At 36.1% G+C, this 17,626-nt stretch overlaps 1 protein-coding gene across 2 annotated transcripts; it reads right to left on the bottom strand.

The window, feature by feature from the left end:
- Nucleotides 1–1,865: 1,865 nt before the first annotated feature.
- Nucleotides 1,866–10,115, bottom strand: LOC133818974 (signal peptide peptidase-like 3). 2 transcript variants are annotated; one of them, XM_062252110.1, is made up of 14 exons: nt 9,855–10,115; nt 8,650–8,808; nt 8,238–8,349; nt 7,114–7,233; nt 5,554–5,711; nt 4,929–5,099; nt 4,518–4,552; nt 4,264–4,420; nt 3,898–3,951; nt 3,715–3,807; nt 3,059–3,201; nt 2,719–2,789; nt 2,386–2,469; nt 1,866–2,287 (listed from the first exon to the last, which is right to left on the bottom strand). In XM_062252110.1, the coding sequence occupies exons 1-14, from the start codon at nt 9,990–9,992 to the stop codon at nt 2,190–2,192; spliced, it is 1,593 nt and encodes a 530-aa protein (XP_062108094.1). In that variant the 5' UTR covers nt 9,993–10,115; the 3' UTR covers nt 1,866–2,189. The 2 variants fall into 2 exon arrangements, with proteins under 2 accessions (XP_062108094.1, XP_062108093.1); XM_062252109.1 differs by having other exon boundaries at nt 4,264–4,423; nt 9,855–10,112.
- Nucleotides 10,116–17,626: the final 7,511 nt, after the last annotated feature.

Below are 17,626 nucleotides of genomic sequence, written 5' to 3'. Positions count from 1 at the left end.
AGTTACCCATTCACGTTTTCATATTTTTATTAGTTTTCTTTCCAAATTTTGGTATTCCTATAAGTGTTACAGTAAAAAGAAAATGCTGAAAAAATTGATTTGAATTTTTTTTTATATATAGTGGAAAAACTATAAAAAAATTACAATAATAAAAGATAATAAATAAAAAATAGTAGAATAATTATGTAATGTTAAAATATATGTGTGAAAAAAAAATAGAATGAGAAATGAATAAGTACAAAAATGAAAAAAAAATATGAAAAAAAAAACAACAAAAGAAATGATGAATGAAAAAAAAATAGATGAATAAATAAGAATGAACAGAAGAAGAAAAATAATGGAAAAATGAAAAGAAAAGAAAAATATGAATGAAAAAATTGGTAGAAAAAAAGAAAAAAAATGGAAGAAGAAAAAAAAATGTCATGTGTGAAAAAAGAAAAAAAATAGAAGGAGAAAATAATAAATACAAAAATGAAGAAAAAATAGAATGAAAAAAAAACTGAAAAAATATGAAAAAAAAAACAATACAAATGAAAGAAAAAAAAATAGATAAATGAAAAAAAGAAGAAGAAGAATGAAAAAATGAAAAGAAAGAAAGATGAAGGAAAAAATTAGTAGAAACAAAAAAAAAAAAAGGAAAAAAAGGGAGAAAAAACAAGTAAGAAAAAAAAAATAAAAAAATGATGGAAAAGAATAAAAAAAATAAAAACAAAATTACCTTCAAAATAAAAAAAAAAGCATAATTATGATAAAAAAATGTGACATTTCCATATTTTAGTAGCTACTAATTATGTTTCCTATACTTTAACTTTTTCTTTAATAAATTTCACATACAAATTAAGAAAAGTATAACTCTCATATTTTTGCACATTAATGGTATAAAAGCCATATTTTTGAAAAATTCCCTATTTATAATAGCTATGCACAAACTCCAATTAATATATATCTACATTTACATATCATTTATATAATATTTTAATATTATTATTTTTCTTTATAAGTTTTCTCCCTCCCATTTAGTATATATATATATTTATTATTTCTTTTTTCTTTTTTAATTATTTTATTTTACTTTAATTAATAAAATATGTTTAAATATATAATATTTAAATAATGTAGAGAAATATATAGAGAATCTGATGTATGATATAATGTAAAACTCAGAGGTAAAATAAAAAAAGATGTAGTTTTTGAAAGTATTTTAAAAGATGGAGTAGAGCGTCCATTGATAGTGCTCATATAGAAATTAAACTTTCGCTGACCTGTATAATCTATAAAACACTTGCTGCCAAAAAAAAGAATATAAAACATATTTATTGATATATTGTGATATGTGAGTAATTAACAAAATTCTCGTGTTAACAAGGATGTTTCGGAATGAATTAATTTTGTATTTGTTGATTTTGGCATTTGAAGATTATATTTTCTTAGTTTCATTTTTAATATTTGTAAAGCAAATAATATATGTTCATAATAATCAAACATATACCAACTTTTTATCTGTTATCTTAATGCATATATATCTTTATATTCTGTAATTTGGTATATATATAAAGAAAAATGTGTATAAATATATATATATATATATATATTAAAAAGCCCCCAACATTATTTCATTCTATATCAATTTCTAATTTATTTTGCTCCAACCCCGTTTATAAAGTGAAGGAAAATACAAGCCGTCCAAACAATTACATACCACAAGGTTATGGGATGATATGCCACCGAGCCTCTATATTTCCCATTTACATGCATAGCATACGATATTGCCTAAATATAATTTTGAATATTTTTTGTCAATATTAATCGTCTTTCTTATGTTTTTTCAATAAGCAACAATTATCAATAAACTTACAATGCATGGATGAAGGCTTTAAGCAAATATAAAAACATAACTCAGTATGGTCTTTACTATTACAACAACATTAAAATTAAAATGGGAAGAACTGATCGCGCCACAAAGAGTTTGGATAACACCAGATTTTGGTAAGCTTTTCCTGAATGGCATAATCCTGCAATGCTCTTGTTTTGCCACCATAAATTTCGCAAACTTGTTAAAATATGAGAGATCCTTATTAAGCAGTAAAAACAAAAAGGTCAAATTCTTTACAATAAAAGACGATTAGTGGCAATCAACCCAATTTACAGCGATTTACATGTTATGTTATATGGACTAATCTAATAATGCCTTATGGTTCCGCAGACGAAAGGCTAGATGGTGCCTCAGTCCCATAGTTCCAAAGGTGTTTCAGCTCACCTCTAATGAGACCCAAAATAACAATAACACCTGAAAACAAAGCAGGAAACATCATTTCCTTTGACCAAATGGGAAAAAAAATGCATTGCGGGGACTAATAATTAAGAGCCAATTCACTGTTTTAATACCTAGTGTACATGGAACGAGGTAGAGAAGAGCAGGTTGACCATGTCCATCCATTAGATACAACCCAAGATACGTAAAAAAGAGGCCTAAAAAAGCAGCAACCCTCCATTAGTAAAAAGACAAGGCATAAATAGGTGTGTGGTTAGTTCTGTAACAGTAACAGCTCTCAACTATTCCTGGTAGTTGATGTTACATGTCTAATGATAAAATTAAAATGCACATTTTAATATGAAATAAATTCTGCACAGTAAGCAAAAAACTATTCACCAAGCATAAAAAATGGACATTATCCATCTATATAAGAAGAAAAACAAACATGTTGCAAGTGCACTCACCAAATCCATAGCCAATAACCAACCAAAGAAAATATCCACTTGTTACACCTTTCTTATTTGCCTTGTCATATCTGAGACAGAAAACCAAATACAAAAAGTGTAAAAAAGCAGACCCCACATACAGTACCAGAGAAATTAGTCAATAAATAGTCAAATCAGAAAACATGTCCCAGGATTTATTTATTTGGGGTGTTCATTGGATTTTCTACTGTAAATTAATCCAGGGGAGACATATTTAACTAAGTTAACCACTTAAGCTTACCATATATCAATAGAAAAGTTGAAAAAAAATACATAATTTCTTATAAGAAAAATGAGTAAATAGAGATAAATTCACTACCGAAAAGCAAATGAAACAAGCAAGCCGGGAAAGAGAATGTCCCCAAAGCCAATCATATCGTAACCACCCCAAGGGTCAAAAATACGGGGAATTCTTAAAAGCATGGGAATGGCTTCTCCACCACTATTATCACCACGGGCAACCTACAAGCAACAAAATGCAAATTATATTAGGAACCATATTGGGTCTGCCTATCTGACATGTTAAACACAAACTATGGAAACATCAGCAGGAGCTGTCAGGATGTGGTCCAGATAAATGAGCATGTACATGAACAAAGAATAAACTAACATTTACACATGCACACCTCCAAATCATACATAATAGTTCAGTCAACATGGAACCAATTGCAAACCCAATAATGTATGCAGTAATCAATGACACTTTAGTCCATTTGATTCTATGGTTCTAGACATATACTAGTCGTATGACTAATGAGAATGTTTCAAAATGATTTACTCAGCATTCAGTCTCTAATTCTTGATTAGACTTCTAGCCAACAAAAAGCAATCAAGAGATGACAATTGCCAACCTTTAAGCCCCATTCCTCTTTCCTTTTTCCTTCAATACTGTCCACCATTTCAATTTTGCAACAAAGTAAAGACGAAAAAAAACACTAAAGACAATACATAAACAAATTAATCTTATAAACATACCGCAATCATAACACTCTCGTGGAATATTACTGGTGATACGAAAACCCAAAAGATGTCGTAGACAAATGCACAGCAAAGTAGTACAGTAGCTACCTGCGATGTGTTGTGAATATAAGGAGAAAAGAAAAGGTGGAAAACATGAGGTAGTGATTAATTAATGACACCGATAAAATAAACCAATACCTTGATATTAGGTAGGCGAGCAATTTGCAAGACAGTTATCATCAAGCAAATACCCTGTCAGAGAAAACAATCAGAAATAAGGGTCCAAATAAATACATTATTTTAATAAGAAACACAGGATGTATAATTAAGAGATGATAATGTATCATCCAAAATACAACCTGGAAGCCTTTTTTTTTTGAAACTAGGCTCCTCACCTAACCCTATAATATTTGGGGACCAGAAAATTATAGCAATTGATATGTAGGTTTCCAGGAGGGACTTGACCCTTAGACCTTGTGGGAGCAAACCACATGCCTGAACTCCCTCTGGAAAATAATATTAATAATTTGGGGTAGTCAAATCAAATCAGTACACAGAACTTACCAGAACATCTTGGCCAAACCATGAATAAGAAGCTCTACGATTAGCGGCCCAGAAAATTGCAAATGCTGCACAGAGAAACAACACAACAAGCGAGAGGATAGAAACTTCTCCAAAGAAAGGTAAATCCACCGATTTCTTGCCACAGTTTCTACATTTGCTGCTTCAGAAATAATTATAATATATATATATATGTGAGTTAAGAACTTCAATACTGAAAAGGTTGTTTCAAACAAAAGCGCATATAGCAAGTGTACCTTGAAATCAGACTCACAATGCAATTATGCATTCCCTGGAAATTACAGTATCATATATCAGGAGGGTATAACACAAACTAATAAGCAACCTAAAAATGACAAAATAAATAAATAAACTGCCTAACTCACTGTAATGCATTAAAACCAGAACTTGACATGATTTTTGTTTAATTAAGGGGTAAATTTTTAAGAAGAAAAATTAGAAGACTAGTGTCTGAATATCAAACTTTGCAAACATTTTTCAAATACAGAAATGCAAGTCAAATACTCTCCTATTTCGCAAGTGAACAGTTCATACAGGAGTCATTAAATTCTTTTTTCAAACAGATTATCATTATTTTTCTTCTTCTTGGGCAAGATTATCGTTAGGTAATATCAGCAAGAAATTAAACAGCAGATGAATTTTTTTACCTCAATACCACCAATGCAGAAAAGTACGATCAGCACCCAGATGAACCAAGATGACATAAAAAAATATAGCAGCACCAAAAAAGTAGAAGCTACTATTACAAAAACTACAGCACCCTTGGCACTAATATCAAGAACTTCCTTCTCAGGATCATCTTTGGTTACTCCAGATTCCTAGACAAAGAATGAAAAATTAGTAACTAAAGTAAAATTAAGCATAGCACATTATACAATTAAAGAGCATCCAAAATCACATTAGATAAATGTTAACTGAATAAAACTTATACATGATTAAAAGACTTGTATAGGAATATATTTAGAAGAAAATAATATGAGCATGAATCAAGTCAAGCATTTTATAGGGAATGAAAGTGCGTGCACTGAGTTGAAGAAAAGAATAATATAAGGGTGACAAGAGTAATCATTACAGATTGTATGGTGCCTAGAGAAAAAACTAGAGATTTAGGACATATGTAGCAGATCATTATGTAACAAAGGAAAAAAAAATGCATTCATTCAGGATATAGAAGCTAGCATGAATAAATGTAAAAGCCGCATCACACACACATGCACACAAGCACGGTAGGCAATGCACAAACGTTCATATCTATAAACCGCATACACTAACCTTAGGTGATAACTCATTATAACGCTCATCCGTGCGTTCAGGGGCAGTAAACTCTGACCAAAGTGAAGCACACACAAGTGTTCCAACAGCCATTATCCATAGAAATATCACAGAGAAGTCAACAATTGGTCGTTTTGGGGAATATAATAGTAGTTCCACTGCATTGGACAATTACAAATCATTAAAAAAAATCAAAAAACAAACATTAATAGTTAATAAGTACCTAATGTATGGACACAAAGTCAATGTTAAGCCATTTCCAAAATAAATAAAAAACATATAAAATCTTCAATCCCATAATTACACATCATTTTCCTAGAATGAGGACTAAAATCAGATGACTGTTGGGGCAACCGGTATATTGAAAACCTATATGATACTGCAGCAACCATCGTGATCAATTGGCTAAAACTATTCTAAAGCCTTATTAAACCACGACAACTTTACACCAAACCCCTACCCAAATCAACCTCTTTTGCCAATTTTTCAAATTCTTAGAGCATTTTCAATGTTTAAAAAGAAGGTGAAAAAAAAAGTAATATCTAAAAAGAAAATTTAACAAAAAAATACTGGAAGGAAATATTGCTCACATTTACATCACAGCAAAACAACAAGGAGTTCAATCAAGTGTTAAAAAGAAATTCAATTTTAAAAAAGAGGTGTAACATGTCCAATCATCAGTGAATAAACTAACTATCTAAAGAGAACAGTCTGAATGACAAGCTTCTTGCTAATTAATGAGTTGGCAAAGCATAATGAAAGGCAAAAAATAAAATAAAAAAAAGTAGCAAGGATAATTTACTTATATTTTTCTACCATTTGGACTGCTTAACCTTTAGAAGACATGAAGCTATAGTAGCAACCTTGGAGGAATCTTATTCAGTCAGTTCCTCATTACCAACTTATTACTACTCTCTTTTCAAAGTTCCTAGTGCAATTGTTAGAGACTGAAAGGCTAATTAGAAATTCTTTGGGAGGGCAATGATGGAGCACATGATAGTCATTTGGCAGCTTTGAAGGTACGGCTTCGTAATAAAGCCCTTTTGTGTATATGGCAAGGAGGTTTCTGGTGGAAAGCGGGACATTAAGTCATAAGGTTATTAAAGAAAATGTGAACATGGTATTGATAGAAATTATTAAAATGCTCCACAAGTTTCAAAAGGGGTCTCATTGAAACCCTTGGAGGTACAGCTTTGTAATAAAGCCCTTTTGTGTATATGGCAAGGAGGTTTCTGGTGGAAAGCGGGACATTATGTCATAAGGTTATTGAAAGAAAATGTGAATATGGTATTGATAGAAATTATTAGGATGCTCCACAAGTTTCAAAAGGGGTCTCATTGAAACCCTTGAAAGTACATTGCATTTTGAGTAGATTCATTCAGACACTATACCAAACGAAGTGGGAAATGTTAGAAAATTCAGATTCTAAAAAGATTGTTGGATTATAATTTCTATTTTGTGACTACTGCATCTTGTTTCCCAATTTAGTTCCTTTAATCACCAGAATCTACATTCTAGGTAACACAATTTTGACAAAAGTTTAAGAATTTTACAACTAACCTCTCTTTCCACTTGCCAAAGATTCATTAAGAGCATCTCCTCCTGACTTTGGAATCATCACAACAGGAATTGAAATGTTTAAAGCAGTGTCATTCTCAGAACAAACCATCTTGTAAAGATCTGAAACCATATAAAAGAGAATGTTAGAGGTGAACCTTAAAAAAAATTGGCCTTTAGCATTAATTTCCATTTAAAACATGTTTGCTTTGCTTAATTTCTTCTTTTACTACATTAGACAAATCAACTATCAATAATGCAATTCAATTTAGGGTCCAATCCCCAAAATGAAACAATTCAGAGAAACATGTATAAAAATCAACATCAACATGCATTTAAATTTATAACAATATGAATAATCATTCTGCAACACTTACCACCAATCAATTCCCCAACTACCAATGCATACAACATGATATAGGAAAATGGAATTTTAACCCTTTAATTATTAGGATTCATAAGGAGACATGCAGGACTCTGACCAAGATGTTTCACTCTGGCCATACCAGAGAGAGTTTTATATATGTCGTTTAGGTGAAAATGTGTGGGATATGCCACAATTTGAAGTATAAGAGGTCCATGGAGGACTAGACGAAGCTAAGCTGTTTGTTTGAGAAAGCTGCTACATAACTTAACAGCCTCCAAATAGATGCCTGAATTCTTCTGGGTGGTGGGAGACACGTGAGCATGCCAATGTCCAATAAGGTTGGTTTACAAGTTATAAGTGGCTACAAAGTGAAGTTTCTGGGAGATCTATAATCAACATGGATGAAAATACAAATAGGTAAAATACAGAAGCGATAAATTAGGGGCACCATGTCTCTCACTTGAAACAACTAAAATATCTTTACTATGGCGGCATAGCACCATGGCTAATTATCTCAATATTCTATCTAGCTAACTTAAACTTCTAACGAGTCAAAATAATCCCCTTTTCTTGCATAACTTTGGCCTTCCACCAGCTAAGCTGCACCCCCTCATTGAAGGCCTGCATCAAAGCTTTACTTTGCTACAACTGACTAGGGTAATGTCTTATGTCAAGACTAAGCATCATTAACAGATTAAGAAATGCATGGGATAGAAGTGTATTATAATATTAAAAAAATGAGGAGGGGGGAGAATAAAACCTTCTTTGTCATTTATCACCAATAGTGCAGCAGCACCTCCTGCCTGTGCAACTTCTGCTTTAGCCGTGAAATCACAATCACCACGTATGGACAAGGCAATGCGACCAGATAACTGCAAACAGGCAAAGTGAAATGTCAACTAAAATGCTTCAGAAAAACAACACAACGAGTTGATGGATATCTCCATCAAAACAAATTCTTAATAAATACACAATTTCTTAAATCTATATTGATTGCAAAAGTTTCCCATTTAGTAGAAAATTGAAAAGGAATTTTATTTTTGAGTAACTTAGGGTGATTAAAGTGATTCATTTCCTTCCAACAAACAAGGAAATTTTTTAAAAAATTACTTGAAAACTAAAGTTCATGAAGAAATGAAACATAAAAGTGACAGATAAAATGAAGGGAAAACCTTTGATGAAGAACGGGAGCAGCCATTTAAGGGATTTGAGAAAACAGCCTGCAATCTGAGATTATTATCAGCAAGAGAAGGCAACAAAGCCCCGAACCTTGCATTGACCCCGACTAAAGTTTTGCCTTCATCACCATCAACCCAGTTGTTAACCTTAACCTATATAATACAGGAAAGTATTGGAAGGCGGAAAACAATTAAAAATTACACTTTTAAGCTTGAAAACATGATTTCAAAATAGCTTCATCATCATATAACATTTGTAAGAAAATCATGAATTAAATAGGTTGCAACATAATCATAAACACTGATAGATTTTAGGTATTAAACAAAAGTCCCAGTCAAAAACAAGTTAACTCTTGAATCTTATCTTTTACAAACAACCATCTTTTTTGGTAATCATATTTCCGACAGTCTTGTGTTAGCATAAATTTCACATTGGTGATCAAATATGCCTTATAAGAAGATTATTTTGTCAACAAAAACAAAAGATGAGCCCAACTTCCGAAGATATTATTCTTCTGCATGTCATATATTTGTGATTTGTTTTTTCTTAGCTATGGAACTTCACACAAGGCTAAAGATTTCAACTAGGCCTCTACGTAGTAAACGTCATTTCTCTCGCGGTACGTGTTTGGTTGGAAAATGACACCTGCTATATAGAGAAGGATAATGTAGGATTGCCAATTTACATATTCTTATGATGTTGATAATAACAAGTGATAATTCGTCATTGACATTGATTTCATAATCAACCACCCCCAAAAAAATTATATGCAAAACTAAACGCTAACAATCACAGTATCAAAGCCTCAACAAAGTTCAAGAGACCCAATTTGATGCAAAACAATAGTTTATAATGCAAATCTCTAAAGCCAGAATCCCAATTCTGCAATTTAACTCTCCAGCTAAAATTGGGCTCCTTTAAATTAAAATACAAAATATATACTTATGAAACGCATAGGAACAAATAATTGATCTCTAGTTAGATCCAGAAGTTCAAATCCCTTAAAATTCAATGGATCACCGATCCAATCCATAATCAATAAATCACCATTTTCCAAAATTCACCTCTCAGCTCCCAAAATTCCAAAAACAAAAGCTCAATTGGAATCAAAACAAATAGAAAAGCGACTAAATCCCCAAATGCGTTAAACAAAACAGAAAGAAAATCAAATTCAATGGGAATTTCTGTTCGTTTTTACCAAATTAAAAGGGTTGTTGCAAGAGGGGGACTTGGGAGAGGCATCGTCGTCGAGGGTCACATCACTACCTCCGGCGAAAGAGAGAGCGAAGAGAGAGAAAACGAGGAATATGCGGAGGCTCTGAGAATGAGAAGACATTGACACTCGTCACCGCCCCCGCGCCTAAGAAAATCTTTTTGCCTTATACTCGATCTCAATTTGAAAGAGTGGGGAAATGAGAGGCAGAGAGAGAAGGATATATACAGTATTTGCTTGTAATTAATTAGTTAATAAAAATATATAATGGAAAGAAGATTGTACGGTGCAAGATCAAAACAGCGGTACCTATACCGTCCAGAAGATTGAACCCGAAGATTGTACGGTGCAAGATCAAAACAGTGGTACCTATACCGTCCAGAAGATTGAACCCAAGGGAGGAACCAAAACTAGCAACCAACCACTACTACAATAATAGAGAAACTACAATAAGTAGTATGCCAATACCAATATTTTATGACTCAAATAATGTATTGACTTTTTAAAGCATAAGATTTTAATCAAATTAAATATATATTTATAACATAAGAAAATAAAAATAAATAAGGTAAACAATCTCTTTCATTACATATTTCACATTGTTGACTAGTTTTTTTTTTTTTTTTGTAACAACTAAATAAACAAAAGTTTAAAGAAAATGAGTTTGGAACACAGATTTTTACATGGTTCAGGTTATTAATTAACCCTAGTTCACGAGTCACTTGTATTAGGATGCTTACGAACTTGCACAGCTCAAGTTCTCTTAGTTTTCAAGCAGCGTGTAGGCTTACTCTGAAAATAATAATTAGATATTTTACAATGTATGCCCTAACCTTATTTATAGCCTACTGAGGCAATTAAACTCATTAATTAGAGCTGATTATAATTATTCTCCCTTAATAGGGATTTTTTACATAATAAATACACATTATATTAGTAAATGAGCTAGTGGGCTCCAGCGTATCTTGATGGGCCCAACATGAGGAATGTCAGTCCACTATTTTATTAGGAGAAACGTCCCTGACACTGTTAGAGTGGTTGTTGCACATTTTCTCATGTCATACGACATTGTGGGATATCCATTTTTCATCTTGTACTGGGTCGACACCACGGTCCAGGTGACAGTGGGTGTTAGAAAGCTATTTGTGGTCCAGGTAGTGTGCTTGACATCTGGCTACCATTCTCCTAGTCTAGAGGAAGGTTCTCGCGGACTCGGAGGAGGTGATCAAGGAGAAGATGGTTTTGTAATGAGACTTGTAGCATCATCATGTGATCGGGTTGTCGGGGAGTGATGATTCTAGAAAGATGTACTCCCTCGGTGGTGGTGAACTGTGGCGAAGAATGGGCTTAACTCTCGTGGAGCTTTAATCAATTTACGTGGAACCTTAATCGCCTTTAATTCGTGTCATGCGTCACTCGAAGAAAACACGGACAACACCTATTGTTGGGGATTTGAGACTATTGTTAGGGTTTATGCCCTAAAAGCATGTGAAATGTCATTTTATCGATTTAAATAAAAGTACAATTTTATTATATTTGAATGTTATAATTATTGTTTGAATAATTTGTATAAATATCATAAAATTTCATATTCATTTATGAGAATATGATCTTGTATTATTACTAGAGAATTAAGATCATATATAATGAATAAAATAGTCAGCGACGTATTGAAGTACAAAATATTTAATGAATGGTTACTAGCACGGTTTACTAAGCATACAGGATGCGAGTAATCTAGATTCAGATTACTGATGTGGATAATCATCTTGGTAAATGTGTTGTATATAATAATGATTATATATGATTGGACCAATATGAATTAATTATATTTATAAATGTACATTTTGCTATAAAGATTTAATTCATATCATAATAGATGATCATTTGTAGATCAGTCTAAATCCTGAGTAATCATGAACTCATGTTTATGTTTATTGGTTCTTTTGATTAAGGTCTCTTGATATAATGAGGCTAGTGACTTTTGTTTTGGAGATTCAATATCATGAATGGCTGGGAACATGATTTTCCAATAATGGAATCCATGCTTTCCTAACGGGTCGAATATTGGTTCTCTTAAGGGTCAATTCTGGAACTGAATAGTTATTGAGCTCAAATCTATAATATGATTATAGATTAATTATTCGCTAGTGAATTAATGGTACTTAAGGAACAAGAGGTAATTAGAAGGGTAAAATGGTAATCATGACCAACTCTAATTAACGAACTAATAAATGGAAGATAGAACTACATTTATTGATTATACCAATGGACTACAAGAGAAAACTCTGTAAATATAATTCTATAAATACTTAGAGTGCAACTCCATATTTATAGTGGAGTAATAATGGAATTAATAAATAAGATTATTGAATTAAAGAGTTTAATTAATAATCTAGTTTATTGGAGCTTCGTATTATAGGTCCATGGTCAAGGGTAAGGATGTCACAAGGAAGATTAATAAAGAAAATGAATTAATTTTCCAGGGCAGGGGAATATTTATGTGATAATTATAAGTAATTGATTAATTATGAATGAATGAATTAATTAACTAATTAGTTTTTATGTGAAAAACTTTATATTAGTTAAAATAAATATTAATCATGTTTGGATTAATATTTGAGATAATATAATTATTATCTTATTATAAGATAATTATTTAAATAATTATTTAAAACTGATAGTTTTAAGATAAAGTGTACGTCCTGAAATTCAGCACAAGTCTTTTAGACAACTCGGATACAGCTGGCTAGCCAAGAACTATAATAGATGATCCACAAGTTCATATTTCTTCTGTAAAGACAGTGCTATTCCCCAAGTAAATAGCACGAGCTGATGAATACAAAGCAATAGGCACGAGCTGGAGACACTTATGAAGCATAGCATCCGAGACACGAGCTGACACTACACTCAGCTCAGGGGACGCTAAAGATCTGGCATTTCCCTAGATCTTTATAAACCTGGATACGTTATATAAACGTGCGTGATCTGACATCACATGTCCGTTTATCCCTGAATTCCCAGACACGTAATATAATCGTGCATGATCAAACATCACATGTCTGTTTATCCCTGATGACCCATGATCAGTTTTACCTAATGATTAGACCATACCTTAATATAAATTGTAATATTTATCATTAGTGTGAGACAGGTCACAGGAGGGATTTGGATTCACGTGATGACCCCAATACCTATCCAGGGATTTTCTCTATAAATGCTAAGACCTTGGATAGGGGGAGAGGGATTGTTTTTGTTTCTGTAATGCAAAAAATCTGTCAAAATATAGAGAGATATACAATAATAATACATACTCGTGGACTAGGGGGATTTTAACCTCCGAACCACGTAAAAAGGGACGAGTGTTCTTGATATTTCGTTTCTAGTGTTTTTAAGTTTCATTTTCTTATTACGGTTTACCATTATGCACTAATCCATCCTAGCTATTTTCATAATTCATTGTTGGCGAAAAACCGCGTCAACAGTTCGGTGCTTTCATTGAGAGCTGCAGATTAGTGCTATTGTAAAAGATTCGGATCAAAGTTCATCATGTTGGTTACTCGCTCGAGACACGGCAATGAAACGGATCAACATGGTGGGCAGGAGGCTCACCACACCGCTGTTTCCGATGAACAAAACCCTGAGATCTAGCAACGGTCGGGAAAACAACCGATGGGCCACGACGACACTAGGAGTTCAGCGTCATTACCGCCAAATCCAAACCCGGATTACTTGACTGCGGTAGGTTGGAAAACATGTAGTTGAGGAGCCATCTAGCCAAAGCAAACAAGCAAATCGAGGAGGTCTTGGCTTGGCTACCCCCTCTTGCAACTAACGTTAACATCGGAAAGAGGCAAGGTGGGACTCATAAGTCCTACCGGGATAGTCGACCTAGGCCAAGTCGGTCGGTTAGAACCTCGACCCCGTGTTTTGCGCCCATGGCGCAAGATCACCAAGAAATTTCGTTTAATGATCCTCCCAGGGGCCATCGTCAAGTTAGCCGGTCGGTTAGGACCTCAACCCCAAGTTTAGTACCACCATCGAATGCACCTGGAAGCGCCCATGGCAACCCATGTAGAAGGTCAAGGGAAAACTCGCAAAGACGGCATGTTCCAACCCACCCCCCTGCGTCTCGATCAGATCGCCAGACACAGAGAGTTAGAAATGTCGGAGCAGAATGACTGCGGGCTAACTTGGTACGTCCTGACGGGACAAGAATTGCCTCGCCGATTAGGCTTCCCCCGTCGCCCATAAGGCATCCAACTCCACCTCGTTCCGCTCAAAAATTTCCTACCTATGGAGACAGCATGAGGAATCCTCCTCCCGCTGCCCTTGCTTATGCCCCACGAGCACGCGGAAATATCCCAGATCCTCATCCTCAACCGCAAGCTCTAAGTTTCTCCAATGGAAGTTATTGGACTGAGGGTCGTCGAAGCGGTAGGTCTGGTGCAGATTTGAGAAATCAGCTGAGTTTGGCCCAGAGCCCTCAAGTTGATCCACAGACTGATCTGCAAGATCGCCTAAACTCACAAAGGAGAAATCCAACCCGTGATGGAATCAGTGACATTCACCATGGGGGGGGGGGGGGGGGGGGGGCTTCCGAAGTACGTGACAACGGCAATGTCCCGCCCAACCAGGCTCGAGCTTGGAGGGACAATAACCCGCCGAACGCTTACGACCGGATGGGAGCTATTGAACAACCCCATAACAACCAGGGAACCAAGGACCAAACCCTCGAGAGGTTAGCCCAGATGGAGGAGCTAATGAAAAGACTCCTATCGGAGAAGGAAAAAGACGAATATGACTCAAAGGATGAGCTCGAACTCTTCGCCCCAAACATCGCAGCAACAATATACCCGCCAGGTTTCAGAATGCCCCATTTGTCAAAATTTGATGAAGATGGAGATCCGTTCGACCACTTGGGAATGTTCAACACCCTGATGATGGCCCACAATATTGGACCCGAGCTGAGGTGCCTGGTATTCCCTTCAACCCTGGTCGGGCCGGCTAGACAATGGTTCAAGCAATACAAGAGACATTCTATCAGTTCGTGGAAAAGTTTCTCCGCTGATTTCAAAAGGGAATTTCAAGCTTCTCAGGTGGCTCGCATTAAGGTGGACTCCCTCGTAAATGTAAAGCAGTAGCCTGAAGAGCCTCTAAAAGCATATCTGAGTAGGTTTGCCAATGTTGCTGCGCAAGCTAGAGACGCGGATGAAAGTTCTAGGCTTATGGCGATGAGAACAAGAATTCTTGTTGGGGGCGACCTATGGCAAGAACTCCAAAGAAAGGGGTGAACACCATGGATGAGTTCCTGAACAAGGCTCAAAGGTGGATCAACTTGGAAGAAGCACGAGCTTCAGTCGCATGAACCAACCAAGTCCCTACCCAACCCGTTGGAGCGGTAACGGATGTTGCAGCTGCGGCTCAAACCGTTACCCAGAATAGCCAAGGGGGAAATAACAAGAGGAAGGGAAATGGTGAGGGCGGCCGGAGCGGTTTAAAGAAAAACAAGCCCAAGGAGAAGTTTAAGATGATCTATACGACTTATGCCGACCTCACAGATACTAGAGAGCGTATCTTCTTGGTGAATTTTGCCCGCCTTCCGTGGAAAAAGCCAGAGTCGTTAAAGAACCAAAGGGCGAAGAGAGATCCCTCTAAATTTTGTCGGTTCCACAATGACATCGGTCACAACACTGATGATTGCAGGCACTTGAAGGATGAGATCGAGACGCTCTTCAGGTCCGGACCATTGGCTCAGTATGCTCGGAATCAATTAACTCCCGGACAGCTCGCTGGACAAAATATTCCATCAGCTCTGGAGGCCCCAACGAATCAGACCGGAGCTCAAGTGAATCAGGATACCCCTCATTCGATAACAGGGGGAGAGATAACGACTATCTCTGGAGGCCCTCATCTGGCAAGCACGAGCAGAGGTGCCCAGAAGAGGTATATCAATGAGCTGAGATCTCACAACGGAGTTGAGTTTGTTCCGGAGCAACGTTTATCCAAGCAAAAATGATTGGAGAAGCAACCAATCAGTTTTACTGAAGAAGATGCTAGCCATGTCCAATTCCCGCATAACGATCCTCTAGTCATAACCGTCCAGCTCGCCAACTGGAAGGTTAGGAGGACACTAGTGGATAATGGAAGTTCTGTGAACCTACTATTCAGGTCTACACTAGAAAAGATGGGATTGTCTGTGACCGAGCTAAATACCACCTCCATGATGCTGTATGGGTTTTCCGGTGAGGGATAGGCAGCTATCGAAACAATCGAGTTAGTGATAACCTTGGCTGAGGGACCACGAACTGTTTCTAAGCTTCTTGAGTTTATGGTTGTCGATTGTCCGACCACGTACAATGCAATCTTGGGTCGACCTACGCTGATGGCATTTGAAGCCATAACATCTGTCCGCCACCTTGTGATCAAATTCCCCTCATCTACGAGAATATGTACTATTCGAGGCAATCAGCTTGCTGCCAGGGAATGCTACAACATTTCCATGAAGGGAAAATCACAACCCGGACAGCAAACGATGGACATACAGGACGAAGGCGAGGAATCCCAAGAAGTAAGGACTGCTCCTGGAATGGAAGAACCTCAGCAAGCCAGTGGCAGGGATACTGCCTCGAGTGATGATATCGATCCACGAGTAGGCAAAGATATATTTGAGCTCCAAGCTATTGAAGAGCTCGAAGAAGTAAACATCGATCCTAGAGATGCTTCAAGAGTCGTTAAGCTTGGGAAAAATCTTGGCGGTGAGAGGAAGGCAGAGCTGATAAATTTTTTACAAAGGAATCTAGATGTTTTCGCCTGGTCTCGTAAAGACATGGTAGGAATAAGCCCGAGTGTGATCATGCATACCCTAAACTTGGATAAAAGCATGCCTGTGATATCCTAGAAACAGAGGTGTCAGGGTACAGCCCGAGCCAAGGCCCTGGAAGAAGAAGTAGCTAGGCTGTTAAAATGCGGGTTTATTCGCGAGGCTAAATATCCGATCTGGGTCTCAAATCCTGTCCTGGTCCCAAAGCCAAATGGAAAGTGGCGGACTTGCATCAATTTCTCCGACCTAAACAAATCTTGTCCCAAGGATTGCTTCCCATTACCAAGGATTGATCAGTTAATGGATGCCACTGCGAGGCACGAGCTCATGTCCTTCATGGATGCGTATTCCGGATATAATCAGATCGCGATGAACCTCGCGGACCAGGAGCATACTAGCTTTATGACTCCAACAAATTTTTATTGTTATAAAGTTATGCCCTTCGGGCTGAAGAACGCTGGGGCTACCTACCAGCGATTGGTCAACCGAATGTTCGCTGATCAGATTGGGAAAAACATGGAAGTGTATGTTGATGATATGCTGGTCAAGTATAAGACTACTGATAATCATGTTCCCGATCTGAAGGAATGTTTTGAGATCTTAAGGAGATATAGCATGAAGTTAAATCCCCAGAAGTGTACTTTCGGAGTGGCATCAGGAAAATTTCTAGGATTCATAGTCAATACTAGAGGGATAGAGGTGAACCCCGACAAGATCAAATCGTTATTAGAAATGCCTTCGCCCAGGTCGCGTAAAGATGTCTAGAGTCTGACTGGAAGAGTGGCAGCCCTTAATCGGTTCATTTATAAATCCACTGACAAGTGTTTGCCATTCTGTAACCTGCTCCGAGGGAATAAGAAGTTTGTGTTGACGCGGTTCTTCGCCAACAGGTAATTAAGAAAATAAGAGAAAGGGATTAGTGTTGAATAATGAA

This window comes from Humulus lupulus, chromosome 2 (genome assembly GCF_963169125.1).
Source record: "Humulus lupulus chromosome 2, drHumLupu1.1, whole genome shotgun sequence".
In the NCBI taxonomy this organism is placed as follows: domain Eukaryota; kingdom Viridiplantae; phylum Streptophyta; class Magnoliopsida; order Rosales; family Cannabaceae; genus Humulus; species Humulus lupulus.
Note: the sequence above shows the minus strand (reverse complement) of the source record. Positions and strands in the feature narration are given on the sequence as shown.

Bases quoted from the DNA above. Each gene is read 5' to 3' on its own strand.
- LOC133818974 (XM_062252109.1), bottom strand. From the start codon at position 9,992: ATGTCTTCTCATTCTCAGAGCCTCCGCATATTCCTCGTTTTCTCTCTC. The intron at 8,350-8,649 runs GTTTTCCCTTCA...GCCTGTTTGCAG, and splicing joins GCTCCCGTTCTTCATCAAAG to TTATCTGGTCGCATTGCCTT. The intron at 2,288-2,385 runs GTATTAAAACAG...CTTTGTTTTCAG, and splicing joins CCTCGTTCCATGTACACTAG to GTGTTATTGTTATTTTGGGT.